This window comes from Beta vulgaris, chromosome 3 (assembly GCF_026745355.1).
Source record: "Beta vulgaris subsp. vulgaris cultivar EL10 chromosome 3, EL10.2, whole genome shotgun sequence".
Classification (NCBI taxonomy): Eukaryota; Viridiplantae; Streptophyta; class Magnoliopsida; order Caryophyllales; family Amaranthaceae; genus Beta; species Beta vulgaris.
Window position 1 is genome coordinate 51,163,934 of NC_079204.1, and position 25,940 is coordinate 51,189,873.

The 25,940-nt window shown below is 38.3% G+C and overlaps 1 protein-coding gene, 1 non-coding gene and 1 pseudogene across 4 annotated transcripts in view; all 3 read left to right on the top strand.

The window, feature by feature from the left end:
- Positions 1-23,877, top strand: part of LOC104889373 (protein PLASTID TRANSCRIPTIONALLY ACTIVE 14) — a 33,963-nt gene extending 10,086 nt beyond the window's left edge. Inside the window, exons 9-13 of one of the 3 annotated variants that reach the window (XM_010674572.4) lie at positions 9,622-9,693; positions 12,522-12,627; positions 12,718-12,915; positions 22,944-22,986; positions 23,349-23,877. In XM_010674572.4, coding sequence (XP_010672874.2) covers positions 9,622-9,693; positions 12,522-12,627; positions 12,718-12,915; positions 22,944-22,986; positions 23,349-23,427 — 498 coding nt within the window. In that variant the 3' untranslated portion in view covers positions 23,428-23,877. Of the gene's footprint in view, positions 1-9,621; positions 9,694-12,521; positions 12,628-12,717; positions 12,916-20,340; positions 21,205-22,943; positions 22,987-23,348 lie in introns of those variants that run through there. The other 2 variants (XM_057393161.1, XM_048641629.2) reach the window with 2 other exon arrangements.
- Positions 7,014-7,120, top strand: LOC125496162 (small nucleolar RNA R71). The gene has a single exon (XR_007272864.1). It is a non-coding gene; the product is annotated as a small nucleolar RNA R71 (small nucleolar RNA).
- LOC125496167 (small nucleolar RNA R71) lies at positions 16,328-16,441 on the top strand (annotated as a pseudogene).
- Positions 23,878-25,940: the final 2,063 nt, after the last annotated feature.

Genomic DNA, 25,940 nt, shown 5'->3' on the forward strand with positions numbered 1-25,940 from the left:
TTGTAAAACACGACAAGAGCTCCAAACACATCAAATCCACAAGAAACGAGCTCAAAAGAGGCCAAATCGACTATCAAACTAAGGGATTGGAGTAAATAATCGATGAATAATGAATACATCAAAATTCCCCAAGCTAACCTTTTGCTTGTCCCTAAGCAAAATCATGACATGAACAAGAATATGATTGCCTCATTCCTTTATATATGAAAATTGAGATCAAAATCTTTTAAAAGGCTCATAAATCATTCAAGCAGGCACAATTCAAGTTCAACTGTTCAGCTTTTTCTATTTACCCATCGCCCAAATAAGCAATCAAATGCAGCTGCCTTATATGACATACAAATCTCGAAAAGGCACTCACTAGGGTGTCACTCCTCTCGACATTTTTGTGGCAGGCAAAAGATGTGCCCGATCACTCACCATTCCAACCATAATAACCCTTCCCACTCACACACTCATGTGTTTAGAAAGGTAATAATGCCACTCAACCTAATCATGTCGACTCAAGTTGCGAACGTATTCTTTAACCTTGACAAACTGACTCCACTCAATCCAATAAACAATGTAAGCACAAGCTCAAGAGGACTTTTTCAGGGTTGTAATGGGGCTTAGGTATGGGTATGGATTATGTATGGGAAATGTGGTGGAAAAACCAAGAATAGGGAGCACAAGTCACTAGAAGTATCAACCTGAATATAGCCAATAACATGTCCCATTTCTATAAATCACAATATTTTCAATAAACTCGTCCTTGAAGTAGTGTGATGAATTCTTTTCTTTGCAAGCACTTGTGAAAGAAAGAATTTTAACTTTTTGTTCATTTTTTTTCAATCTTTCTTTTTCTTTCTCTTTGCATTTTTCCAATCCAATAATCACATGTATTTCACTTTGTTCATTCTTTTCTTTTTCTCAACTTTTGTACCTTAATACAATCATCTCCATCTAAAGTAACTCATAAAAACATCTCAGATACTAACTCAACTAGCTCCCCCAAGCTAGGCTTGGATTAATATCAAACAAGGGCCATGGGATGTAATGAGGTTTAGTAACATGAAATAGTCATTAGGCTCAGCGGGGCTAAGGAGGATAATAGTATATCACAAAAATCACTTTAGGCTCAAGAATCAGACAAAAGAACGCCTCTATCACAACAATTGCCCCAAGTCATTAGATATCAATGAGTACGTTGTCAAAGTCAAGATCAATCAGCTAATGAGGAACTAACACACAAGAAAACAGAATGGATATAGAAATGAATCCATTGGCAAGATGAATCCATTGGCAAGAATGAATCCTCACAGTCTAACCAATTCAAGTATGAGTCAAGATAAGCGCTTTTATCTCAAAAATCATTGAGGTCAAGGCATTTAGAGTTCACATTCCAGCATCACAATCTCAAGTCCCAACTATCCAGATAAATAGCCCAAATACACTTTCAAAGAATATCATGGGGCACAAGGAAGCAATCACACCAATCCAGTCAAATCGTATTTTTGATGTTTTTTCAGCAATATATGATTTTTTTTCTAGTTTTTGTTCTTTTTTTTTTTTTTTGGTTGGGAAAGCAATGAAACTAAACTATGACAAACAGACTAACTAAACTGACTACACTAAAAAGCAATAAAGGGAGGGGGTGTACTTACAGCAAATCTCCCCCAAGCTGAACTCGGCAATGACCTCATTGCAGCAAGAGGGAAAGAGAGAGGACTCACGTCTCACATCAGACATCTCCGCAGTAAAACCGCTACCAGAAATACCTCCAGCACCAAAAACAGCATTGCCAAAAGTATCCGCCCCCACATGGTCAGTGGGGTCAGGTACGTGTGGCGTATACCAAGACGGATGGGTGGGTGGTCAGGTTGGTCTGAATGGTGGCTTGACCGAACTCAAGACGGCCCATCTGTGAGGTAAGAGAATGCTATCCCTGCTCAATGCGGGTAAGGGCGGCCATCATAGGGTCTACAGAAGCGGAGGAAGAGGCTTCCCCCGCGGACTGCCTATGGTAGGTCCTCAAAGGTCGTCTGGCAATGGGCTCCTGACCCCGCAAAGGAAGTAGATATGAACCTACACCAGGCTCAAGGCGCGCCTGGGCACGGTCAGGAAGAAGGATGAACTCCTTCTTGGCAATGTACTACCTAAACTTATTGGCCGATTGGACAGTTATCCACTTGGCATTGATCATATAATCGATGCCAATCTCTGCAGGGCCAGCTACTGTAATGTTGATGTCAGACACTTAACCAAAATGAACACTATAGTAGTGATAAGCCACCTAAAACGATAGGTTGTCCCCTAACACTACCATCCTCAAATGTGGCAGGCAAACTAGTTGCAGTCCGTTTGAGCTGGGAGACAAATAAGTAGGGCAGGCACAAAGCACAGTCCAACGCGGGAAACAAATAGCTCCCCACCAGAAAAATCTCCTGTGTTTGACAGGAGTGGGGCTCAGCTCGTCCAAAAAGTGTGCATCCAAGAAATCGCTCCGAGTAGCGAAGACTGGGAAAGTGTAAGTGGTCAGCAGACATGTGTTGGGTGTTGACTTCATCTTCACCCGTAAAGGCTGCCCACAATGTGTTTATGCGAAGGTCGGGAGGGTGGCGATGTTCTTTAGTGAGGGATAGGCCAAAAATAGCAGCTGATTGGCCTAGTGTAAGTTCTCGATCCTCATTCATTGATTTTTGTTCCCTACTTCTAGGGAATTCAGAAATTCAAGGGTTAGGTGCCTAAAGGTCCAAAAGAACATGCCAAACATAGTTCCTAAGCCCAACTTCTCAAATAAAGTCTTAATATCAGCAAATATACCCAAGGTATGCAAAGATTGTGAATCAACAAAACGAGTGGGAATTATATTGCGGAATTTCAACTTTTGAAATTTTTCTTTTTGCTCTGAAGTTTTGAAAATTACCTCGGGGAAGGTTGAATCCGATGGAATTTGATTGCTTGATTCCCCACGTGAGCTGTGCCTCATTTTGCTTGGTCTTGACATGGTGAAATTGGATGAGAAGGTGAATTGAAGTGAGTGGGAGAAAAGATGAAAATTGTCTGATTTTTTTGTGAGAAAGATGAAGAAAAAGAAGAAGGGTGGAGAAAATTTGAAGGAGGTTGATCGGGTACACTCTCCTCACCGCACACACTCTCCTCACCGCACACACTAGATTACGCCCGGTTGACCGGGCGGTTTTCCTTCGCTCGCAAACGCCCAACTTTGAGCAAAAACAGCAAATCCTGAAAAAATCTTTTCGCTCGGTAAAACCGCGCGGGCTGGCCCGACTGGGCGGTACCCCCGACAGATTATATTTTCGCCCAAACTCCCCCTTTTCTTCATTAGCTCTTTTCACTCTCTCTCAATTCTCCATCCTTTTCAAAACCCTTGTTTTCTCTCTCCTCACTACCTCCATATCCATACCTTCTCCTACCTTTCTTCTCTCACCAATTTCATCTTCTCCTTCAAATTTTCTCCACCCTTCTTCTTTTTCTTCATCTTTCTCACAAAAAAATCAGACAATTTTCATCTTTTCTCCCACTCACTTCAATTCACCTTCTCATCCAATTTCACCATGTCAAGACCAAGCAAAAGGAGGCACAGCTCACGTGGGGAATCAAGCAATCAAATTCCATCGGATTCAATCTTCCCTGAGGTAATTTTCAAAACTTTAGAGCAAAAAGAAAAATTTCAAAAGTTGAAATTCCGCAATATAATTCCCACTCGTTTTGTTGATTCACAATCTTTGCATACATTGGGTATATTTGCTGATACCAAGACTTTATTTGAGAAGCTGGGATTAGGAACTATGTTTGGCATGTTCTTTTGGACCTTTAGGCACCTAGCCCTTGAATTTATGAGTTCCCTAGAAATAGGGAACCAAAATCAGGTTCTTCGTTTTCGCCTCATGAATGAGGATCGAGAACTTACACTAGGCTAATTAGCTGCTATTTGTGGCCTATCCCTCACTGGAGAACATCGCCACCCTCCCGACCTTCGCATAAACACATTGTGGGCAGCCTTTACGGGTGAAGATGAAGTCAACACCCAACACATGTCTGCTGACCACTTACACTTTCCCAGTCTTCGCTACTCGGAGCGATTTCTTGGATGCACACTTTTTGGACGAGCTGAGCCCCACTCCTGTCAAACACAGGAGATTTTTCTGGTGGGGAGCTTGATGCAGGAGCATCTAGCTTAAACAATCAAGGTCTTCTTCTACATGATCAAAAGAAGAACATGGTGAAAGAGGTTCAGTTTCTTAGTCTAACTAGCTCGGTTTATTCTAAAACCTTACTTAAGCACCTTGATTAGGCTAATCCTATGTTAATCTCTACTTAAGCAAGATTAGTTAATACTTAATGACACCTTAATCATCATTATGTATTGGTAATCAAGTTTAGTAAGTGATTAGTAGTCTAATTACATACTTAAGTTAAGTTAATCATGTTTTAAGAGCTAAGCTAGTTTAGCTTCATTGTAATCCGGTTCTAAGCAAGCTTAGGAAGGTATTTTTGCTGCATTTTGGTGCCACCTCCTACTGAATTGAAGACTTAGGGAAGAGGAGAAGCCCACATGAAGTTCACATGGGTGAAAGAAGCCTTAACAAGTGAAATGAGGATGCTTCATGCTAAGGAAAGCTGCTGCCAGCTCCTGCGTCCCTCATAGCTTCTTTTCTTCTGTTTTGGGCAGCAATCATTTGAGCTGCAAATGGTACAAGCTTTTGAGGAGTTATAGTTTAATATGTTTACTTTAGTATTCCATTGGTAGTTCGTCTGATTTGTAACTTCCAATAGGGAATTAAGCTAGTTTTTAGAAAGTGTGCTGAACAGTTTGTAATATTTGTGTCTTGTAGTTTATTAGCTTAGTTGGCGTGGCAAATGAAGTCCAAATCAGCTGAAATTTGGACACAAGGTAGATATATAAGTTAGCTTTGTACTCTTTTTGGAATTAAGTCATTTGAATGAAAATTGAAGCTTTTATGCTTGAAACACTAAGCTGTGTGCTTATTGTATTTCCGGTCAGTTTAGACCATTCTCAAATCTTTGCTTAATTCTTTCACTTAATCGTTGAATTGGTGGATGAAACTCAAAGTAGATGCAAGTTAGAGGCTTATTGTTATAACTTGATCTTAGATTGGTGGTATTTGGGTAGTGAAAGTGGTGGTTGTTCAACTTGTTTGAACCGGTTTGATACAAACTTTTATGTTCTCTTTCTTTGTTCTTGTTTCTTTCTTTGAATGCTCTTGAATGCTTAATCAATATGTATCAGAGCTATTTGTTTCCCGCGTTGGACTGTGCTTTGTGCCTGCCCTACTTATTTGTCTCCCAGCTCAAACGGACTGCAACTAGTTTGCCTGCCACATTTGAGGATGGTAGTGTTAGGGGACAACCTATCGTTTTAGGTGGCCTTATCACTACTATAGCTGTTCATTTTGGTTAAGTGTCTGACATCAACATTACAGTAGCTGGCCCTACAGAGATTGGCATCGATTATATGATCAATGCCAAGTGGATAACTGTCCAATCGGCCAATAAGTTTAGGTGGTACATTGCCAAGGAGTCCATCCTTCTTCCTGACCGTGCCCAGACGCGCCTTGAGCCTGGTGTAGGTTCATACCTACTTCCTTTGCGGGGTCAGGAGCCCATTGCCAGACGACCTTTGAGGACCTACCATAGGCAGTCCGCTGGGGAAGCCTCTTCCTCCGCTCCCCTGTAGACCCTATGATGGCCGCCCTTACCCGCATTGAGCAGGGACAGCAGTCCCTTACCTCACAGATGGGCCGTCTTGAGCTCGGTCAAGCCACCATTCAGACCCACCAAAATCTCTCTTTTAGTGATCATATATTTTTCAGAAATTTGGCATACACAGGTACTTGAGAAATTAAATCAGTGAAAGGAACTGTTACCTCAAGATTTTTGACCATAGACATAAATTTACCAAGTTGTTGATCGACCTTTGATTTTTGCATCCTATGGGGGAAAGGTAGTGGTGGAGTAGGAGAATCAGTAAACTTCTCCTTGCGTTTCTCTGCGTCATCCACTTTCCCGTGCTCAATTTCAGTTGTGGAGCTATCCTCACCTTCATTGTCATCCACATCATCATTCTAAACAGGAGGTACTGAATCATCAGTAGGCATAGGTGGGGCATCATATTGTGTACCGCTTCGAAGAGTGACAACATTAGCAGTTTCTTTAGGAATTGGTTGCGCCGGCAGATGACCTAGTTGCCTCTGTGCATTATTTCCCGCCACCTGAGCAAGTTGAGTCTCCAAATGCTTGGTGGTGTTCTTCAGCTCCTTGATGCTCTCCTCATGATTTTTCTGCATAGAAACCATCATTTTCATTAGATCAGACATAGTATGCTCTTGAGAGCTGGTATTATGAGGAGCTTGCTGCTGATAGCCTTGGTGTGAAGGCCTATTGAAACCAGGAGGGGGGTTCTGAGGAGCCCCTTGATAATACGGTTGTCTAGCAGCTTGTTGTGGTGGGTTTTGATGTGGTGGTTGGTAGGAAGATTGTGGAGGATTCTGAACATTGTTGTTCTTATAGGAAAATTGGGGTGATCTCTCCAACCTGGGTTGTAAGTGTTAGAGTAGGGGTTGTGTGGTCTCTGCTCAAAAGCATTTGCATGCTCTATCTGATTCGGATTAGGTTGACTGTAGCAACAACCATGACCAAAGTGGCCTTGAACACCACACACTTCACAAAAGGAGGAAGTAATAGGAGCCATGGAAGACATCGCATTAATACTCATGGGAGGAATACTAGACTGCGAAGATTTCAGTGAGTCCATCTTCATGCTCAACTGTGCTACTTGTGAAGACAACAAGGCATATGCATCAGCATCCAACTTTTTCTTTGTAATAGTCCTGGAGGAACTATGATCATTCGGTGCTAAGTTGGCCAGAAAATCGTATCCTTCATCTACCCCCTTATCTACGAATACACCCCCTGCAGATGAATCAATCGTGCTCTTGATATGAGGTTGTAGACCATTGTAGAATGCGTGGGTGATGAACCACTTATCCAGATTGTGGTGTGGGCATTCTCTCTGCAAATCATTGAGCCTATTCCATGCTTCCTTCAGTGTTTCATCGGGTTCTTGTTGGAAGGTGGCAAACTTATGTCTTATTTCTGCAGTCTTGGTGGGAGGGTAGTACTCTTTCAGGAATGCTTCAGATATAGCACTCCACTCAGTTTCATTGACATCGTTCAGCCACTTCTGTGCCTTGTCCTTTAATGAAAATTTGAAGACCATGACCTTCAACTGATCAGGAGTGACCCTTTGGTGCTTAACGGTACGACAGAGTTGTTGAAACCGTTGTAAATGATTTACAGGGTCTTCAGATGGATGCCCACCAAACTGATTCTGCTGGATCATATTAATGAGGGCAGGCTTGATTTCGAAGTTGGCTGCTTGTATATCAGGCATAGTAGGGCCTCTAGGAATATTGCTAAGAGAAGGTACCCCATAAGACTTCAATGACTTAGAGGCATGATTGGTTCTGTTGGTTCTTTCGTGGGTTTTTCCTGATTAGTTCTTTTGTGTCTTCTTGAGCTGCTGAATGGTTTTCTCAAGATCAGGATCAGTCGGAACTGGAGTACCTGTTCTTTTAGACCTGGGCATAAAAGAAACAAAGAAAAATGTGTAGTGAGATGGCCTCAATTAGAACTTGAAGTTCCAATGAGACAGCAGAAATAATCAAATAATTAATCAGAAAGCTATAGAAACTAGCCGTGTCACCGGCAACGGCGCCAAAAACTTGATGAGTTTTAAAATATACCGCAAGTGCACGGTGTCTGTTTAGCAGACAAATACGGGTCGATCCACATGGAGAGGAGTTCTACAGATTTGTGCTCAATTATCTAACTACTTCAAGAGAGGAAATGATTGAATAATTAATAACTAAACTAGAATATATATAAAATAGAACGCTGAAAGATGGAAATTTATCAAATAATTAAAAGTCTAGGGCAATCGATCGGTTCACCATGCTTATACCAATTTAATCAATATAATATAGTTCAACAATATTTGGATTGAGGTTCGAATAAATAAAGTATTTTGTTAATCCTTGGTCAGGTATTAACAACTCTTAGATTAACATATGCCAATACGGTCGCTCAACATAATCAAATCTACCTATTGTAACAAGCCTCTAATGAATACGATCTTTCGATTCTAATTCTTATTAGCTAAACATAACTCATGATATTGCGCAACTACATGAATTAAACAAGTATGACAAATCAACAGGAATTATTCTAATTCAATCCAAATATCAAAGAATATCAAACCACAATCAAAAAGGTATAAACATGGCTTCCCTCTCTAAGCCCTAGAAATAGACTACTCACTCATGATAATAATAAACTCAATAAACATGATCAAAGTAAAAGAATTCATTAAATTAAAGAAAGTAAAGAAGAATACCGAATGATTGAAGAACAATGAAAAGGAAATCAACGATCTTTATAATCTTGTAATGTAAAAGTTCAAACAAAACTCCAGAGAGAAAAACTAAGTATTCAGCCCTAAAAACGTAGAAAATAAGATCGTCTAATCGAAAATACTAAAAACCTATTTATACTTTTTACAAAACCGGCTAAAAAAATCGAAAAAAACGCGTCCCGAGAAACCGCCCAATCGGGCGACGGTGATTTAGAAAGTACGACAAAGAAGCAAAACCGCCCGGTCTAGCGCGTAAGCAAGTTTTCCTCTTTGCGAAATGAGTGCTGGAGAATGGGAGTTTTTGATCCGCCCGGTCGGGCGCGTAAACACTTTTCTCTCTTTGATCACCCGGTTGGCCGGGCGAAGTGAAGATGCAGCAGCAACTCAAGTTGGTGGTTCTCCTGGTCGGGCCACACCGCTCGGTCGACCGGGCGAATGTATTTCCTTGTCTTTTTCTTCGCGCAATCCAACCGAAATGCTTGTGCGGTCTCGCGGATACTCCTTGGACCTTGTGGATTGTTGGACTTTCGTGTCGCGACTTAGATAAAGGTAAAAAGTGCCTATTCTGCCTCAAAACCTGCAAAACACGACAAGAGCTCCAAAGACATCAAATCCAGAAGAAACGAGCTCAAAAGAGCCCAAATCGACTATCAAACTAAGGGGATTGGAGTAAATAATCGATGAATAATGAACACATCAATATCCAAGGATAGAAATGTGGGTATCATGATTGGTTGGATATTGTAACAATGTAGCATTATAATCCCTCCATCCCATTTTCTCACTCTAACTAATAAATTTGTGATTCACTAGATATATAAGAGTCAAATCTTTCAAAGTGGACTAAAAAAGTGGGATGGATGTAGCAACTATATAGATATAAGGTTCTTTTTATCTCCATATGCTTTTAGCTTATAGGATGTAATTACCCTTTATCCTATGCTGTCTCTAAGAATTTTGGATAGCAAAATGACCTGAGTTTTTGCTTTAAAAAGTATTCCTTTAGATTTCATCATCAATACATGTAAAGTGCAATAGTACCATACACCTGTATGGATGTGATATTAACCAATCCTAATCATCCTATTTTGTCTACTGTTCCTAGAAATCTCTTCATTCATTTTGGTGCTTATCTGTACAATTCCAAAATATAGGATAATGTATGCTGTGGGTTATCGTTATAGATGACGGTGAGCTACTTGGGTGGACAGCAGAACAGTATGCTTATGCAAAGATATGGATTCTCCTCACCTGTGGTAAATTCTGAAATCTTTACCAGTCCATTGATTCATTGACTTTCTGGTGTTTCTGCTGCAATTATTTGTGCCTGGATATATATATATATATATATATATTTAACACTATAAGCCTTACACTAAATCACTAAAAGATGCTGAAATTAGATGATTTTAAGATGTATGGTATTCTTTACTGTCAACGTTCAGAATTATTTTGAAAACAAAGATACTTAGCTGTTGCTCTGAAATTTGTGAGGAATTGATAGATATACTTAAACTATCTTGGTGTACCCAATCAGAGATACAACAAGCTGAACTCTTTCCATGAATGATAGGATTGTCTAACAAAGGCTGCCAAAAACACTTTGCCTTACTGCCAGCAAGTTATGCTAAGGAACTCTACTGATTCCCCCACACTTTAGATCCCAAAACACAAGTTTAGACCTTGAATCAAACAACACCAATATAATCAATGAATTTTTTTTAGCATAGCGCAGAACTGGTGCAGCAAGTTTTTGGCTGGTCTTCTTAGCTGGAATCTCAAGCTGTGGTGCCATGTTGATCTGGATCTTGGTTAGCCCTTCGATGAAGCTTTCTGAAAAACTAGGTTTTCTCAAATAAAGATTAGATCTTGGGTACTTGAGGGGAAATGCAGAAGAGAAATTTAACAGACAAATTCAAATTCTAAGCATTTACATCGCTTGGATCTTGATTTTACTTAAGAGAATACTACGGAACTAATAAAGGAGCAAATCCATATAAAGAACATAAAGTAACTACTCCATGAGGTTTGTGAATCACTAATAAAGACACCTATTTTTTGTATTCAATATCATAGTAGCGTAAATGAGTGTGATCCTATATTGTTCATCATACTAACACAACCGGCCTCATGACTTCTTTCATGTGGACTCCTCACAACCTTCTAACAACAAATAATCAACGAAGCAAACTGCGGTGAACCTTAAATAGCATTATTTGGCTTTTATAAACCAATAGCCCACATGTAAAACCTAATGGATTTGATTTTGGTATTATGTGGTTAGTGTCCTAAGCTATGAAGCATGCGGGTGCCTAGTAGGTGCTCCGCAGCCTCGCACACATACCAGGGATGACTAGGGAGGGGATGGCATGGAGACTTCCCTGAAACATCTCTAAAATGTCGCGGAGACAGCAGTTTACTTCTTTGGGACAGCTGAGCATCATGTGCGTCCTCAACCTATATAACCATATTTTCTTAAAGAAAGAAAGAAAAGAGGATAAGTGTAGTCAGCAGCTAACTTAAACCTAGGGGCTTTGGGGAACTCTTCCTCCGCTTCTTCTCGACTCTCTAGTTCTCTAACTTCCTCAAACTCTCAATTGCTTGTCCCCTCATAACTGATTTATGTTTCTGAGGGTGTTGGAGGGCGACTTGATTTTCGAGGGTGTTGACAATGAATGATGTATTCTATTTATTGATGCTTAGAGATTGCTTTAAGTTGTAGGAGCTACTTATATATTTCTTTTTTTTTTACTTGCTACATTTCCCTAAAATGGAAATATCATATTAGTTGCTACATACTACTTTTGGACACTTATGTAGATTCAAATATGTACTTTTTATGTAAATGATTAAAATTTTCTTCGTTTCCTAGTAATTGTTTCTAGAATTTCTAGATTGGCCATTTTCAGTCCAGGTCCCCATATGTATTTACGTTCCAACCCTGACTAGGTGCTGTAAATTTGGGTACTAAGAAAGGAATTAACAAGCTGAAGTTACGTAATCTAAAATCGACGCCACTAAACTAGCAACTGAACTCGTCAAGGCTCCTCAAAAGCCGAACAACACATGACAGTTGCTTAGAAGCAAATTGAAACTCGAAGTATCAGAGACAAGGGAAACAAGTTTTAAATTGGAGCCTCTGAGAGTCTGGATTCATGTTTGAACATGCAATTCTCGTTTAAATATGGTGTTTCCTTTTTCATAAGCTTTTCATTTATTTGGTTGCTTGTTTTCTGTTTTTAGTGCTACTATTCTCACTCATTCACTTTGTAGTTTGTACCTAGTGAATCAATTGAGAAAAAATTCTTTTCACATGAGAGGTAATTCTAGATAGGTTAATGAGCTAGTGACTTTTGCCACTTGAGACTATTTCGTCTTCTCGTAAGCAATATAAAGAATATGATCATTTGATTGCTAGCAACTAAAATGTGATTTGAAATCTTTCCTTAGTGAGGTTGGGTAGTCCTTTTTTCCTTTTACTTTTTCCTGCAATAAGAGTTGCAAGCTGGGAATTTGTAGCATAATAAAGAGGATATATCAACTCAATAGCATGATGAAGAGGATGTATCAACTCAATAGCATGATGAAGAGGAAATGTGAGAATTATGCTGCCTTACCATGTGTCGTAGTTCTGCTATTGTTCCCTCACTTTATAATTTTTACATGTTGGCCCTTTGGTAATGAGGACATTACCTAGCTCCTCTCTTTGTCTCTCATTGTCTAAGGAGATTTAGGCGGGGTTTTCATTTTTCTTTTGATTCTTTTAAATGTATAACTGTTCCAATATATTGGACAGCCACTAAATTGAAATGTTTGTGTTCCATATCTTCTAAGTCGATTTCTTGTCACACCTGGATCTTATATGCAACAGTCATTTGCAAGGTGTTTGCAAATTTGCATGACAATTGAGTTCAAATTAATGTAATGTCATCGTCAATATATTGTACTTTGGCATATACTTTGTCTCATTCAAAGGCTCTTTCTGGATTTTGTAAAGTAAAATGAATTTCGCATGCATCAATCATAGAACACTTACACTTTAACCATATTAATGTGGCCTTAACATTGTTTTTATCATTTCCAGAATCCCTGGGATGATTTGTCTTTCTCTGGTGATTCCCGGATACATTTGGATACATTCTTGTCTGTCTTCAATATTACCGGTCTTCGAGAAGAATATTATCATAGTAGTAAGATTTTAAGACTCTAATTGTGGAAAATCATACTGTGCATATTTCGGACTTATGCGATCTCAGTACTGTATATTCTGTCTCAAACAGGTCAATTAGCAAAAGGAGGAGATAATTTTGTTGATGGAGCCGTCATAGCTGCAGCCAGAACATTGCCCACTTGGTCAGATGGAGATGTGCCTATAATTCCTAGCATAGAAAGAAAGGCAGCAAAGGAGTTACAGGAACAATGCCAAGAATGCCTGGCCAAATATCCGACAACATCGAAGCAGGATCAACGGATTCTAGGTAACTTTCTACTCAAATTATCTCCTAATCCCAGTGTGTTTATTGAAATTGATTTTCTACCATTCGAGTGTAGAAAAAGGCAGTAAAGGAGATTAGGTAAAAACAAGCAATGCAATTAAATTTACTATTGTGATAAGCCGAAACAGCTCTGTATTAAGTTTGGTGAATGTTATGTGTACTCTAAACTACATCCTGTTCATTCTTAAACTTCTTAATATTCTGTTGAGTGAAAGAATCAGATCTCTGGGATGTTCTGTTTGACTGTTTGGAATGTAGGCTCATGATGTTTTTTTGGGCCTAATATGATATTATTCATATGAAGCATATGCATATAGACTTCTGTTATTCATCATCCTCTTGGTTATCGGTTGTGGACGTCTAGTGGATCTTATACTTTCTTTTGTTCAAAGGTGAAGTTCCACTTTCAATGGGTGGAAAACAATAGACTTTATGATCCGCACCCAACCATAGATTTCTAAGTCCAAAGTCAAGAGAAAAGGATTATAGGACCTTTACCAGAGAATTATGAATTAAATTTTTTTGGTAATGGCTCGTGGGCTCAAGGAATAGTTCCTCACCTTATTCTTCCTATATGAGTTATAATAGGCATTTAGGAAGTATTACAATTTAGTTATATATTGTCGTCATAGTACTAAGATTATACTTTTACTATGTACTTCGACACTTCGACTCTTCATTTAACCTTAGGTACCCGTATTGGATCCTCGACACTTCAACATAGGTATTGATACTTTAACACTTAATTTTGGGCCAAAATCATGGAATCCTTTCATAGAATAACTGAGGCGTACACTTAGATACATACTGTTTTTTCTACGAGTACCCAAATCCATGGAACATAGGCTTTAGGTTATGGTTATATAAAATATTTCACATTAGTCTTTTTGCTTAAAAATGGCACCTAAGTTATAATTCCACTGAAAGTTGTCTTATGTTCAGTGTAGCAATTTTCCTATGAGGATCAAATATGAACCTTACCATTAGTTGGGACCGACCTTATCAGTTTTTCCTTTCCATAATTTTTATCTTCAAACATCTAAATTTTCGACTTCTTTACTAATAGAACATTAAAGATATTAAAGGTCAAGGTTATGCATTGGCAAACATGAAAAACCAAAGTAAAACAAGTTAATATAAAACAAAGGGAGTATATAGTGTTTCTATTATTCTTGTTTAATGTACATCTTCATATACTTCCCTCAGTCGCCTCGTGATAGCGAAGTATAAAGTCCATAATCCATATATATCAATTAGGTGGTAGGGGTGGAAAGAAATGTCGGGTAGAGGAGGGTTCAATTATGTTGTGGTATATTGGTGTTTGTGGAATGTGGACAGAGATCAAGCAGTTATGCGACTGAGTATGTTTTTTAGTGGCGCTAGAGGCTTAAGTATAGGGGACTTTGATCCTGGGTTGAATGTCTAGTTGTCAACCTTTTAAAGAGCATAATCCTGCTTTTTCATATGATATACACGTGAACTGTTTTGTTATGGAAAGGGTTATGGTAAACACAATTTAAACACAAAGAAATGGCATGATAAGAAAATGTATCAACACGTTGGCTAATGCTCTGGAGAGCTCGCGCTGGACGATGCTCTGGATGGCTGCAAAGCTGGCAATAATGCCAGACTCCATTCGTTGGAGCATGCTCATCATATCCCGAAAATCAAAAGAAGGAAGAACAACAGAATATGGGGGAGGGGGAGCATCAGAAGTATAGGCAATATCATCAGAATGGGGTGGGCGGCGGTGAAAGGTGCACTGGGTGTATCTTTGGGATGGGGGAGGGAAAATCAGTACCGGCAATGGGAAGGTGGTAATATGGTTGTCCGGGTCTGATTTTTGCTACTGGATTAGGCAACTCAATGGACTGGTATGTGTCCCCAGCCCGCAACCCGCTTTAACCACTTTAACCACTAAAGGCAATCTAGGTAAGCATAGTCCATGAGGGTAGGTCCTATGACCGGTTGGTAGCGGGTCTCATCAAAACCCAGGGACTTTCCTAGCAAAAAGAGTCACCAACCCCCCATTCATTACGACACGAGAGGTCAAGGTATATCGGCTCGTCTCTTAGGGAATGCGGTAGCAATACGTTCCATTTGAAGCGCAACATGGTGAGGGATGTTATATTGAAATCGGCGACGTATCCCTCTAAGCATATATCTTCTTATTAAGTACAGTTTGTCCCCCAGATCAATTGCCCTTCCACCTGCCCAAACAGTGGCTCAGATATGAACCTTACCCAAATTGAAGATGGGTTGGTGGATGAATTTGGCGTTACAATGTTGGAAGGTGAAGTCATTTTCATCACCCGTGATAGCATAGTAGGTATCACGGTGGTGGTAGTTAGAGGATTGCCCAATCTCCCCCGACATTGGACTCGGAGGATTCTTGCAAATTCCGGGAGGTTTAGGCGGAAGTCTTAATTAAGCAATCTATACGACACATAGGAGACGGGTCTAGTGCAGGGTTTGGTGACCGCTAGATTATTATAGAATTCATAAAAAAGCACCTGGTAGGTATTAACATGCACGGGAAAAAAATGATTCTATCCCTATGATTTTCATGAAATCTTTAAATTCAGATGAAATACTCAATTTACTTGAAAATTGAATATCAAGAAAATGGGTAGGACTTACCTCGCGCCCTTTAGGCGTTGAAGCTTTTCGCGCTGCTCTTCCGACATGAAGATGACATCCTTAGAGTGATAGCATTGGCAGTATATCTTAGTTGCATTCGTTGTAAAGCTAATGACCCAGGTGGCCCAGCAGAAGAACTAGCCAATTGAGCTCGTTAGTCTCCAACATCTTGTTATGTGTACCTAAATTTTTCCGCTTTTGTGTCTGCTTGAAAAGCATTAAAACCTTTTTCCATCTGAAACATCATGTTCTTCAACTCTCTCATGGTTGGGTCGGTTGTAAGAGCTTGTTTCTCTATAAGCCTCGGAGGAGCTAGTGGTTGAGGTTGATATTGTTGAACTTGATTTTAAAGCACATATGGTTGTTGAGGTTGAGGATTCAACACATTATTGCTCCTATATGAGAGGTTTGGATAATTTAGGTTGTAAGTGTTAGAATATGGTAATTAGAAGCATTAATTATCGCGTTAACACTCATGTGGGAGGGGTCATTACCTAACTTCGAAGAATCCATCTTCTGGTTAGAGCAACTAGTTACCCGGACAGTAAAGAAATGGCCTCAACATCATGTTTACCTCCCTTTCTCATAGAGGAACGAATAGTAGATGCTTGATTAGAAGCGAGTTTCTCCAGAAGTTCATAGCCTTCATCAATGGCCTTATTCATGAAGAACCGACCAGAGGCACCATAAATTACCCGCCTTGTATCCGCATCTAACTCGAATGTAGAAAATCTGACAGAAATACCATTGGTCCAAACCATGATGAGGACAAAGACGTTGCTGATCCTTAAACCTCTCCTAAGCTTCATACATGACTCGCTAGGATCTTGGGTGAAAGTTACTATGGCATGACACATATCTGCAGTCTTTTGGTAAGGGTACCACTTGATGAGAAAGATCTGTGATAGTTCTGGCGAGGTGGTGATGGTGGAAGGCAGCTTATTATACCAAAACAGAGCTTTGTCACACAGATCGAAGCCAAATAAGATGAGTTTCATCAAATAAGATGAGTTTCATCAAATAAGATGAGTTTCATCTCAACAACAGTAACTAGCTTGTTTTTGAATAGCACAACATTGTAAAAACCGTTGCATGTGTTGATTTGGGTCTTCGAATAATTCGTTGTACCGATAGTGGGCATCCGTACCCCAGTGGACACATTATCAGGAGATGGTTGTGCATAATCTCTGAAGGTTAGTTTAACTTCGTCACCCATTTTAAGAGTAATAGGTGGAACGGAGAATTCTTGTTGTGGTGAAGATAGTGGAGAAGGTGTCTTTTGGGTGGGTGTCCTTGCATACAACTTTGCTTGCTTAGTTTTATTTTTGAGTCTACGAGCGGTCTTTTCAATCTCCGGATCAAATGGAATGAGATTTAGGGCTTTCAGTTTCCTGCTCGTACACCAAAAACACTAAAGCAAACATGAGATGCTCCAAAGAACACGTGTTTTTCAAAGTAGAGGTTAGTGTAATACTATAATTCAGACAAAAAAAAAAAAAACGTCTCCCCGACAACGCCAAAATTTGACAGACGAAAGTCGTATCACCTAATCAAAAATAACCTAAGGTCCACTAATTAGTATTCAGGGAAGTCAGGACCGAATCTACACGGAGAAAGTTATACTATCGTATCTGAATTATAATACTAAACTAACTAAATTAGATGAAAATGGTTGTATTACTAAACTAAGCAAATAACAGAATTAAATACGAGGGAATGAATCAATTAATAAAGAACTAGGATTATGGATCACTATGCATACAATTCGAGAAATCACGGATGAATAACAACTACCTAATAAGTCAATTTATCTAGGGTCCATGTAATTTCTCTCGAACATTACCTCCCTCAAAGATCAACTAACCTCTCTCGTATGGTCAAGGATCACTCTGTCTAATGATTGAAAGTCTATATGGTATCTCTCCTCTCGAAGCAGATTCTGCGATATTAAAAATAGAAATCAGGCCAAATTTATACATCTAGCATGAACAATTCAACCACATGAAACAATTGAAATACAAGGCAATTAGACTAATCTATCAATCCTTCATTGCATACATAGATCCTCACAATCCTAGAAATAGAACTACTCACTCATATTTATGAAAACAATAACAAAATCAATATAAAAATTCATACTTGGAAATAATTGCAATTAACTAAGAGATTAATCTAATCGATAATAGAGAAAGCAATAAAAGAAGATTACCAAACTGAAGAACTATATTGAACTTGCGAATAATCCAAAGGTTTGATCTTGAATCCAAACCGAAAAGCAATAAACTAGGGTTCTTAAATTACTCTCTAGAGAAGATTATGAAAAACAAGGGCTAAAACAAAGATGAATAAAAGATATTCTGATTTTGCTATGTATACTACACCTAAAACAATTAAAAAAAGTATTATAAAAATAGCTCAGAAATTATTAAATGCGTGTCGGGTCAACCGCTCGATCGGGATAAGCATGCCCGAAGAAATCGGGATCAATAAACGCATCACCGCCCAAAATGACCGGGGTCCAATGTCATCGGGCCGCCTAACTGTCCTCACCAGCGCAAACATCAGTACTCTCAAGCACACCCGATGGGATCGGGCCGAACTGCCTGATCGGGCTTCAATAACAAATAATGACAGGGCGAAAGCACCCGATCGGGTTTGCAACCAAACTGATTGCTGTCTCTCGTGGGCGCCTGATCGGGCTAGGCCGCCCGATGGACCACGCCTGACCACTTTTCTTCGTTCTTGACTCCAAGTGTCAAGACGTCAACTCTTCTTTTGCTCAAGGGTCCAGGAGGTGTCCTCGAGACCTTGGAACTCAGCACCAAACCTCCCTAATCTAGTGTAGTTGATACATAAAGACTTAGACAACAAGAGCATTCAAATTTGAAAAGAACAAATGATATAACAATTGTATCAAACCGGTTCGAACGAACGAACAACCACCACTTCCAAATCCAATGTACCACCAATCAAGACTAAAATTATAACAATAAGCTTCTAGTTTAACTCTACTTTGAGTTTTAATCACTAATTCAACGTTTAGATGATCAAAATTACAAAGATTTAAGAGTTGGTCGAAACTGACCAAAAGTTACACTAGGCACACAACTTAGTAAACGTAGCATAAAATTTTCAATATTTACTGGAATTATCTGCTTCCAAAAGCATTACAAACTAGACATGTAATGCTACTGTATGTCCAAAAATCAGCCCAAAAGGGCGTCATTTGCCATCCTAACTAAAGCAATAAAATAAGAGATACGAAAAAGAAAATTATTTCAGCACACCTAATGACTAGCTAAGCTACTCAATAGGACGTTGCAAAACAGAATATCAGCCTATAGGAAATAAAAATACATATCTTAAACAAAATATCTTCACAATTTCAAGATATTTGCATAAGGGAATAGTATTGCCCAAAACTAAAGAAAAGAAGGTTGCTGGGACGCCTAAAACTGCAGCTTAGCATTCTGCACCATGAAGCTCTCCGTTCTCATTTGTTGTTGCTTCCACGCCCATGTGAAGTTCATATGAACTTACTAGTCATCTATGAGGTCACATTTAAGCATGAGATGACCTTGAATTTTCAGAATTAAGCTTCTTTTAAGGCCTTACAAAAATCGAATGATGAAGGAACAAAAACAGTTTTGCCATAATCAAGATTAGCTTAACTAATTACCCTAATTAAGCTAATTAATCACCAACTAAACTTGATGAATAATACTTAATGATGATTAGAGTATCATTAGCATTAATTAACTAAACTTGATGAAAATTATTTCAGCACACCTAATGATTAGCCTAATCAAGGTGCTTAAGAAGTGTTTTAGGAAAAACCGTGTTTGTTCACCATTTGCTCTTGATTGTCATGTTGAACGAGAATACCTTGGTGTATAGTAGATGCTCCTGCATCATTAGTAACTTGACATCTTTATCAGATACAATAGATTTTGGCACTCCATGAAGTCTAATGATCTCTTTGAAGAACAAATCAGCTACATGAATTGCATCATCTGTTTTGTTGCAAGCAATAAAGTGAGCTATCTTTGAAAATCTGTCTACCACCACCATAAGTGCATCTTTCTGACGTTGAGTTCTAGGTAGAGCCACTATGAAATCCATGCTCACATCTTCCCATGGTTGAACTGGAACAAGAGGAGGTGTGTAAAGTCCTTGATGAAAGGAACTTTTAGCCTTTTGACAAATAGAACATCGAGCTAGAACTGAATGAACATCTCCTGCAAGTTTCGGCCAATAGAAATGTTCCTGCAATACATCAACAGTTTTGTTAATGCCATAGTGTCCTGCTAGTCCTCCATGAACCTCCTTGATAAGCAAATCCCTTAATGAACACCGAGGAATGCATAGCTTGTTGTTTTGAAAAAGAAAGCCATCTTGAAGTGTATAAGCTCCATGAGATTCATCTTTACATGCTTCTAATAATAGAGAGAAATATGGATCTTCATAATATAACTCTTTAAGATGACTAAAGCCAAGAACACGAGCCTCCATTAAAGAAAGCATAGAATGCCTCCTTGATAAAGCATCTGCAACAATGTTAGAAACTCTAGTTTTATATTTTGAAACCAAATCAAAGGACTCAAGTAATTCCACCCAAAAGAAAGAACAAGCTAATGCCTAGAAGTGACGGTCCTTTGAAAGTACTAGAGAAGATCAACAACAATGCCTACAAGATAGAATTGTCAGATGAAATGGGAAACATCTATGCAACATTCAATGTTGGTGATTAAGCTCCCTATGTTGCAGATGAATCTGAAATACAAGAAGACCTTTACGAACCTGGAGAGAATGATGCAGGAGCATCTATTATACACCAAGGTCTTCTCGTTCAACATGACAATCAAGAGCAAATGGTGAAAGAAGTTCAATTCATAAGCTTAACAAGCACGGTTTTTCCTAAACCACTTGTTAAACACCTTGATTAGGCTATTTCTTTCTTGATCTCCCTTTAAGCAAGGTTAATTAATGCTTATAATACTCTAATCATCATTAAGTATTGTTAATCAAGTTTAGTTGGTGATTAATTAGCTTAATTAAGGTAATTAGTTTAGCTAATCTTGATTAAGGCAAAGTTGTTTTTGCTCCTTCATGATCTGATTTTTGTAAGGCCTTAAAGGAAGCTTAATTCTGAAAATTCAAGGTCATCTCATGCTTAAATGTGACCTCATGGATGACTAGTAAGGTCATATGAACTTCATATGGGCGTGAAAGCAGCAACAAATGAGAAAGGAGAGCTTCATGGTGCAGAATGCTAAGCTATTCTGCAGTTTTAGGCGTCCCAGTACCCTTCTTTTCTTCAGTTTTGGGCAATACTTTTCCCTTCTGCAAATGAATTGTGAAGATATTTTGTTTAAGATATGTACTTTTATTTCCTGTAGGCTAATTTTCTGATTTGCAACGTCTTCTAGAATAGCTTAGCTAATCGTTAGAAGGTGTGGTGAAACAGTTTTCTTTTCCGTTTCTCTTATTTTATTGCTTTAGTTAGGATAGCAAATGACGCCCTTTTGGGCTGATTTTTGGACATGTTGTAACCTTATATGTCTAGTTTGTAATGCTTTTGGAAGCAGATCATTCCAGTGAATATTGGAACTTTTATGCTAAGTTTACTAAGCTGAGTGCCTAGTGTAACTTTTGGTCAGTTTCGACCAACTCTTAAGGTCTTTTTAATTTGATCATCTAAACGTTGAATTAGTGATTAAAACTCAAAGTACACTTAAACTAGAAGCTTACTGTTATAGTTTTAGTCTTGATTGGTGGTACATTGGAATGTGGAAGTGGTGGTTGTTCGTTCATTCGAACCGGTTTGATACAATTGTTCTATCCTTTGTTCTTTTCAATTTTGAATGCTCTGGTTGTCTAAGTCTTTATGTATCAGTAGTGGTCATATAATAATAGAAAATAGGGAAATAATTTCCTAAAACCTGCAATTCAACACAAAATAGAAAACCACAACTAGATGGAGAAAGTTAGCACAAAATAGCTCCTAAGAGCACCATTGACATCCTTTTTAGCTTATAAATAGGGGAGAAAACTCTATATGAAACTATACATCAGGAGCACCTGAGCTTGACCACTATGATAGAAACTAACAGCCCTTGCATTTTGAAAAGCTATTTGTTTCCCTTTTGTCTTTTGATTTCCTAGTAACCACTTTCCAATCCTCTTCTTCATCAATAGGTTGGGTAACATTTTGCACTGCACAACTCAAGAGTAGCTACAAGAGTCATATCACTACTTGGATATACTACAATTATACTAGGATTACTGGTTACCCGAGCATCTACTAGTAGTGTCCAGTAGTAGTTTATGACCCACCTTTAGACATTTGCACTATATGGAGGCAACCAATCATAAGATACTTTCTAAGTGAAAGTAGTACCATTAGGCTCTTCAATATGGATTTCCCAAGGAACATTCTTAGTTACATCCATCTCAAGCAACACCCGAGCAAAAGAGACCCTAAGAGCCTTAGATGTGCATTCATGTGCATAAATTGGTACTCCTAAGAGGCTACCAATCCTACTAAGAGAGTCACTACTCCAACAATGCAGAGGAAGATTAGGAAACTTTACCCAGATGGGAATGATCTTCAGATATTGTGAAAATTAAAACTAGGTGACCATTGTTTCACTATTATAGGCTTCCTAATAAACATGTGAGGTCAAGCAAAAAGAATGGCATCTCTATCCTCCCCAGATTCTATTTTAACAACAAAATACCCTTCTTCATGTTTGAAGAATTTAGGTGCAACTGATAAATTCCATTGGGCTTTTTATATAAGACTTCATAGCTGTTAATGTAGCTATGTAGGATTTTGGCCAACTACATACACAATGATCGAGTTAATCCAGATATCACTAAGTTTAGAAACTTCAGCCTTATCTAGCTTAGCAATAGGTTGACCATCCAACAAGACAGGAGCAATGAGTTTAAGTCTCATACCTTTGTCAGAGATTCTACTATGAGAGGTGAAAGAGTACCATTTCTGCATAGCATCATTTACAACCGCTTCGGCAATCGGAGTAGTAGGACAAATTTCTGGGATTTCAGCTCTAGAAGTTACTGTATGATTGCGATTCTCACTAACACTTGCTTGGGTTGCCTTCTCATTGCTACGAATCTCATCCCAGGTTTTTCCGGTCCCCGAGAACTAGATATCGGCGCCGCCGACTTCTTCTTTCGACCCATTGAGGTCTATTAGCACACGATAACTTTCACCTTAACATACGCCTTGAGAGCAACGCGAAGAAGTTTAGGCAATATAATGCTTCATTTATCATTCTGACAATTGCAATCGACTTTTGTTAATAGTTAGGGTTGAGTTCTAACATTATTTACAAATGACACAGATACTACAACGGATCCTCGCAGAACACTGGAAGTTGCAATCAAGTATGTTTTGTTAGTTGTTTTTAAAAGCTTTAAATTTTATCTCAGCCAAATGTCAACTGCATACTATCATTCTATCTAAAATCAATTTCTATCAGCAGTTGATGCCACCTCTAAAATTGTGATAGGTTGTATAGGAAATTAATGAAAAAACATATACATAGAGGTGGGGAAATATAAATGTTGACATTGTCATGATACATCACTATAAACTCGCACATACACACTTTACTTTTGCCGTTACCCGATGATTTGTAAATTTTGAATAAACTTACACTTGTGGTCCGAAGTCCTCACAAAGCTGTCTGAAATACGTCTAGCAATATCTTGTATACTTCATACTAAGTGAATCTTGTTGATCGTAGGTACCGTTTGCATAGAAAATTGTTTATAGAGAAGGTCATTGATGCTTTGGAGATTTATCAGGGAAGAATATTGTTTTAAGTTGTCAATTTTGATAAAGCTTTGGTAAGAGCTTTTTCTACTTGGTGCTAACATATAGACATCATACAAAAGAGTTTCTCTATTGTAGGAAGAAATTGTTTGGGGAGCATTGGCACTAGCCATCGAATAAGCTAGCAGGGCTTCTATGTGCCATTCGCTATTATGATACATCAGAAACTTGATTAGGCACACTAAGCGTTGGGGGTTCGAATGGTACTTTTAATGTGAGCTGCAGGGATTCTTGGTTGCAGTTGTGTTGATGAGGGAAAGTATCTTGCCATGCGAAATGGGGTTGTGAAGAAAAGGGTAATACTCTAGAATTCCTAATGGTATGTGTATTAGGTACGGTGCAAAGGGTAAGACTAGTGTTACTATGTAATAGTATGTGTATAATATACAAAATAATATTTGACACCTTTTAATATATCAACATGTTAGTTATTAACACAATCAAGGAATCTGGTCTTCTCCAAGGCAAATAGCAAATATTATTTTAGACATACAATATATCTCGGTCACTTTCATTCATGGTCCATCAAAGCATATTTATCGCGAATCCAACAAAGCAGTGGATTGAATAGCTAAATGTTGGATACTTAGTTACTTCCTGTTTGTTATATTGATGTTTGTAAAGTTTCTTATCTTAATAATATCCTTGTAAATGATCAATTAGGATTTAGGAGTTTCCGTCGTGTTGAAGGTCTCCTAATTTTCTTTGTCTTACCTTTATAAAAAAATTATGTATATGAGGAATAGTGCACAAATATATTATGGATCTTAAATTCTTAACTAACACATCTTTAGATTGGTACAATTTTTTTTCCTTATACTAATAAATGCTTTCATCTTTCAGTGTCATGTAATATTTCGACATGTCAAATGACCAACTTAATCGAAAGCTTAAACTGATGAATGTAGTTGACTTGCTTACTCAAGAGAGTAAGGAAGGGCGCTACTTGAATTGGCAACTGTCTGATATGGTTGGAGTTCCACTGGAATAGTTTTATACTCTATCATGCCAATCACACGAGAGCCCGTAGGGCTTGAAATGTGGATGCAACACGTGTCTCCCTTATACTTGGCGCTGAATATTTCACTTAAAAATAAGAGGTGGATGAGATTAATACGCACCCAAAAAGGTGAGTGAGAAAAGATTACCTCCGTTGGTTGCTCGTTTTTAGAAATTGCATTAAGAATAAAGCAATTGATCATCAAACAACATGGTCATCCCTCTAAAACTCTTTCTTTATCTTTCCAATGGAAGAATTGAAAGGCAAAGAGATTGGCACCAATCATTTGAATAACTAGCCTCTTCAAGAACGTCCATGCTTGAGTAATTGTACGTTTGAATGCATCAACATTAAAGTTTTTTTCAATCGCCAATCTTCCAACATGTTAACAAGTAAAAGAGAAACTTGTTTAGTATCTTTCCTAGAATTAATTTCTCTGGTGTCTAGAATTTTGTTGTCCGCTTCATTGATACATAAATTTTGACACTTTTCCAGCAGGTCACCGTCCATTAGGCCCAATAAAAGAACACCTAGGTATAGGTTGGCCTTTCTTTCGAGGAAGGTCTTATCCTTTCTTTCGAGAGAGAGGATATTCGTCTTGTTAATACTCTCTCCTTTTCTTCTTAATAGTTACCCTTTACCTTTTCACGCTTGTCAATGTAAATGATTAAACATTAATATCTCTAAATTTGCATTTGTAAAAATTACAAAAAGTTGATATTCCAAAAGTACATATCAACTCGAATCAAACAAGATCTTACGTGACTAGATTTTTCCTTACCCATTAATGACAAATGATAGTCAAACATAAATTTGTGAATAGTGATAGAATTTAAAGTGTAACCATTAAAATGATTCAGAGGAAGTAAAAATTTTTGTACACACATTAATTTCTCGTGACTTTCCTAACTACCCAACAAACCAACCAATCCCACACCATCTCCTGACTGCTCCCTCTATAAGTACCCCATTACCCCGTTCAATTTCCAGGTTATGCCTCCATTTTTTCCCATTTTCCCACCCTAGAAAACCGATTTTAGAGAGAGAAAAATAAAAACCAAGAAAATCATTCATAATTCATTAGGGGTATTCGCGGTTTGGGTTAGTGCGGTTTGGGATGTAACTCAACCCAAACCGCAAATATTTTTTAAAACAAAGCGCACTGCACTTTTGCCCAAACCAAACCGCGGAAAACGGTTTGGTGCGGTTTGGTTTGCGGTTTAACCATTTTTTTGTTCCGCGATATTATTTTTGTAATCTAATAGTAAAAAAAAATGTTAATAAGAGTCCCAATGGATATGAAGTTTACTTCATAATTAAACATAAATAATGATTTATCAAAAGTGTTAAAATTCTTTACCTCAAACTTCTTTTTTCAGTTTTATACTTATATGACACCTTGTCAAGTGTATTTAAATTTTTTTTTTAAAAAAAACATATAGAATTGCGATTTGCGGTGTGGTTTTGGTTTACAAAAATTAAAACCCAACCCAATCCGCAAAC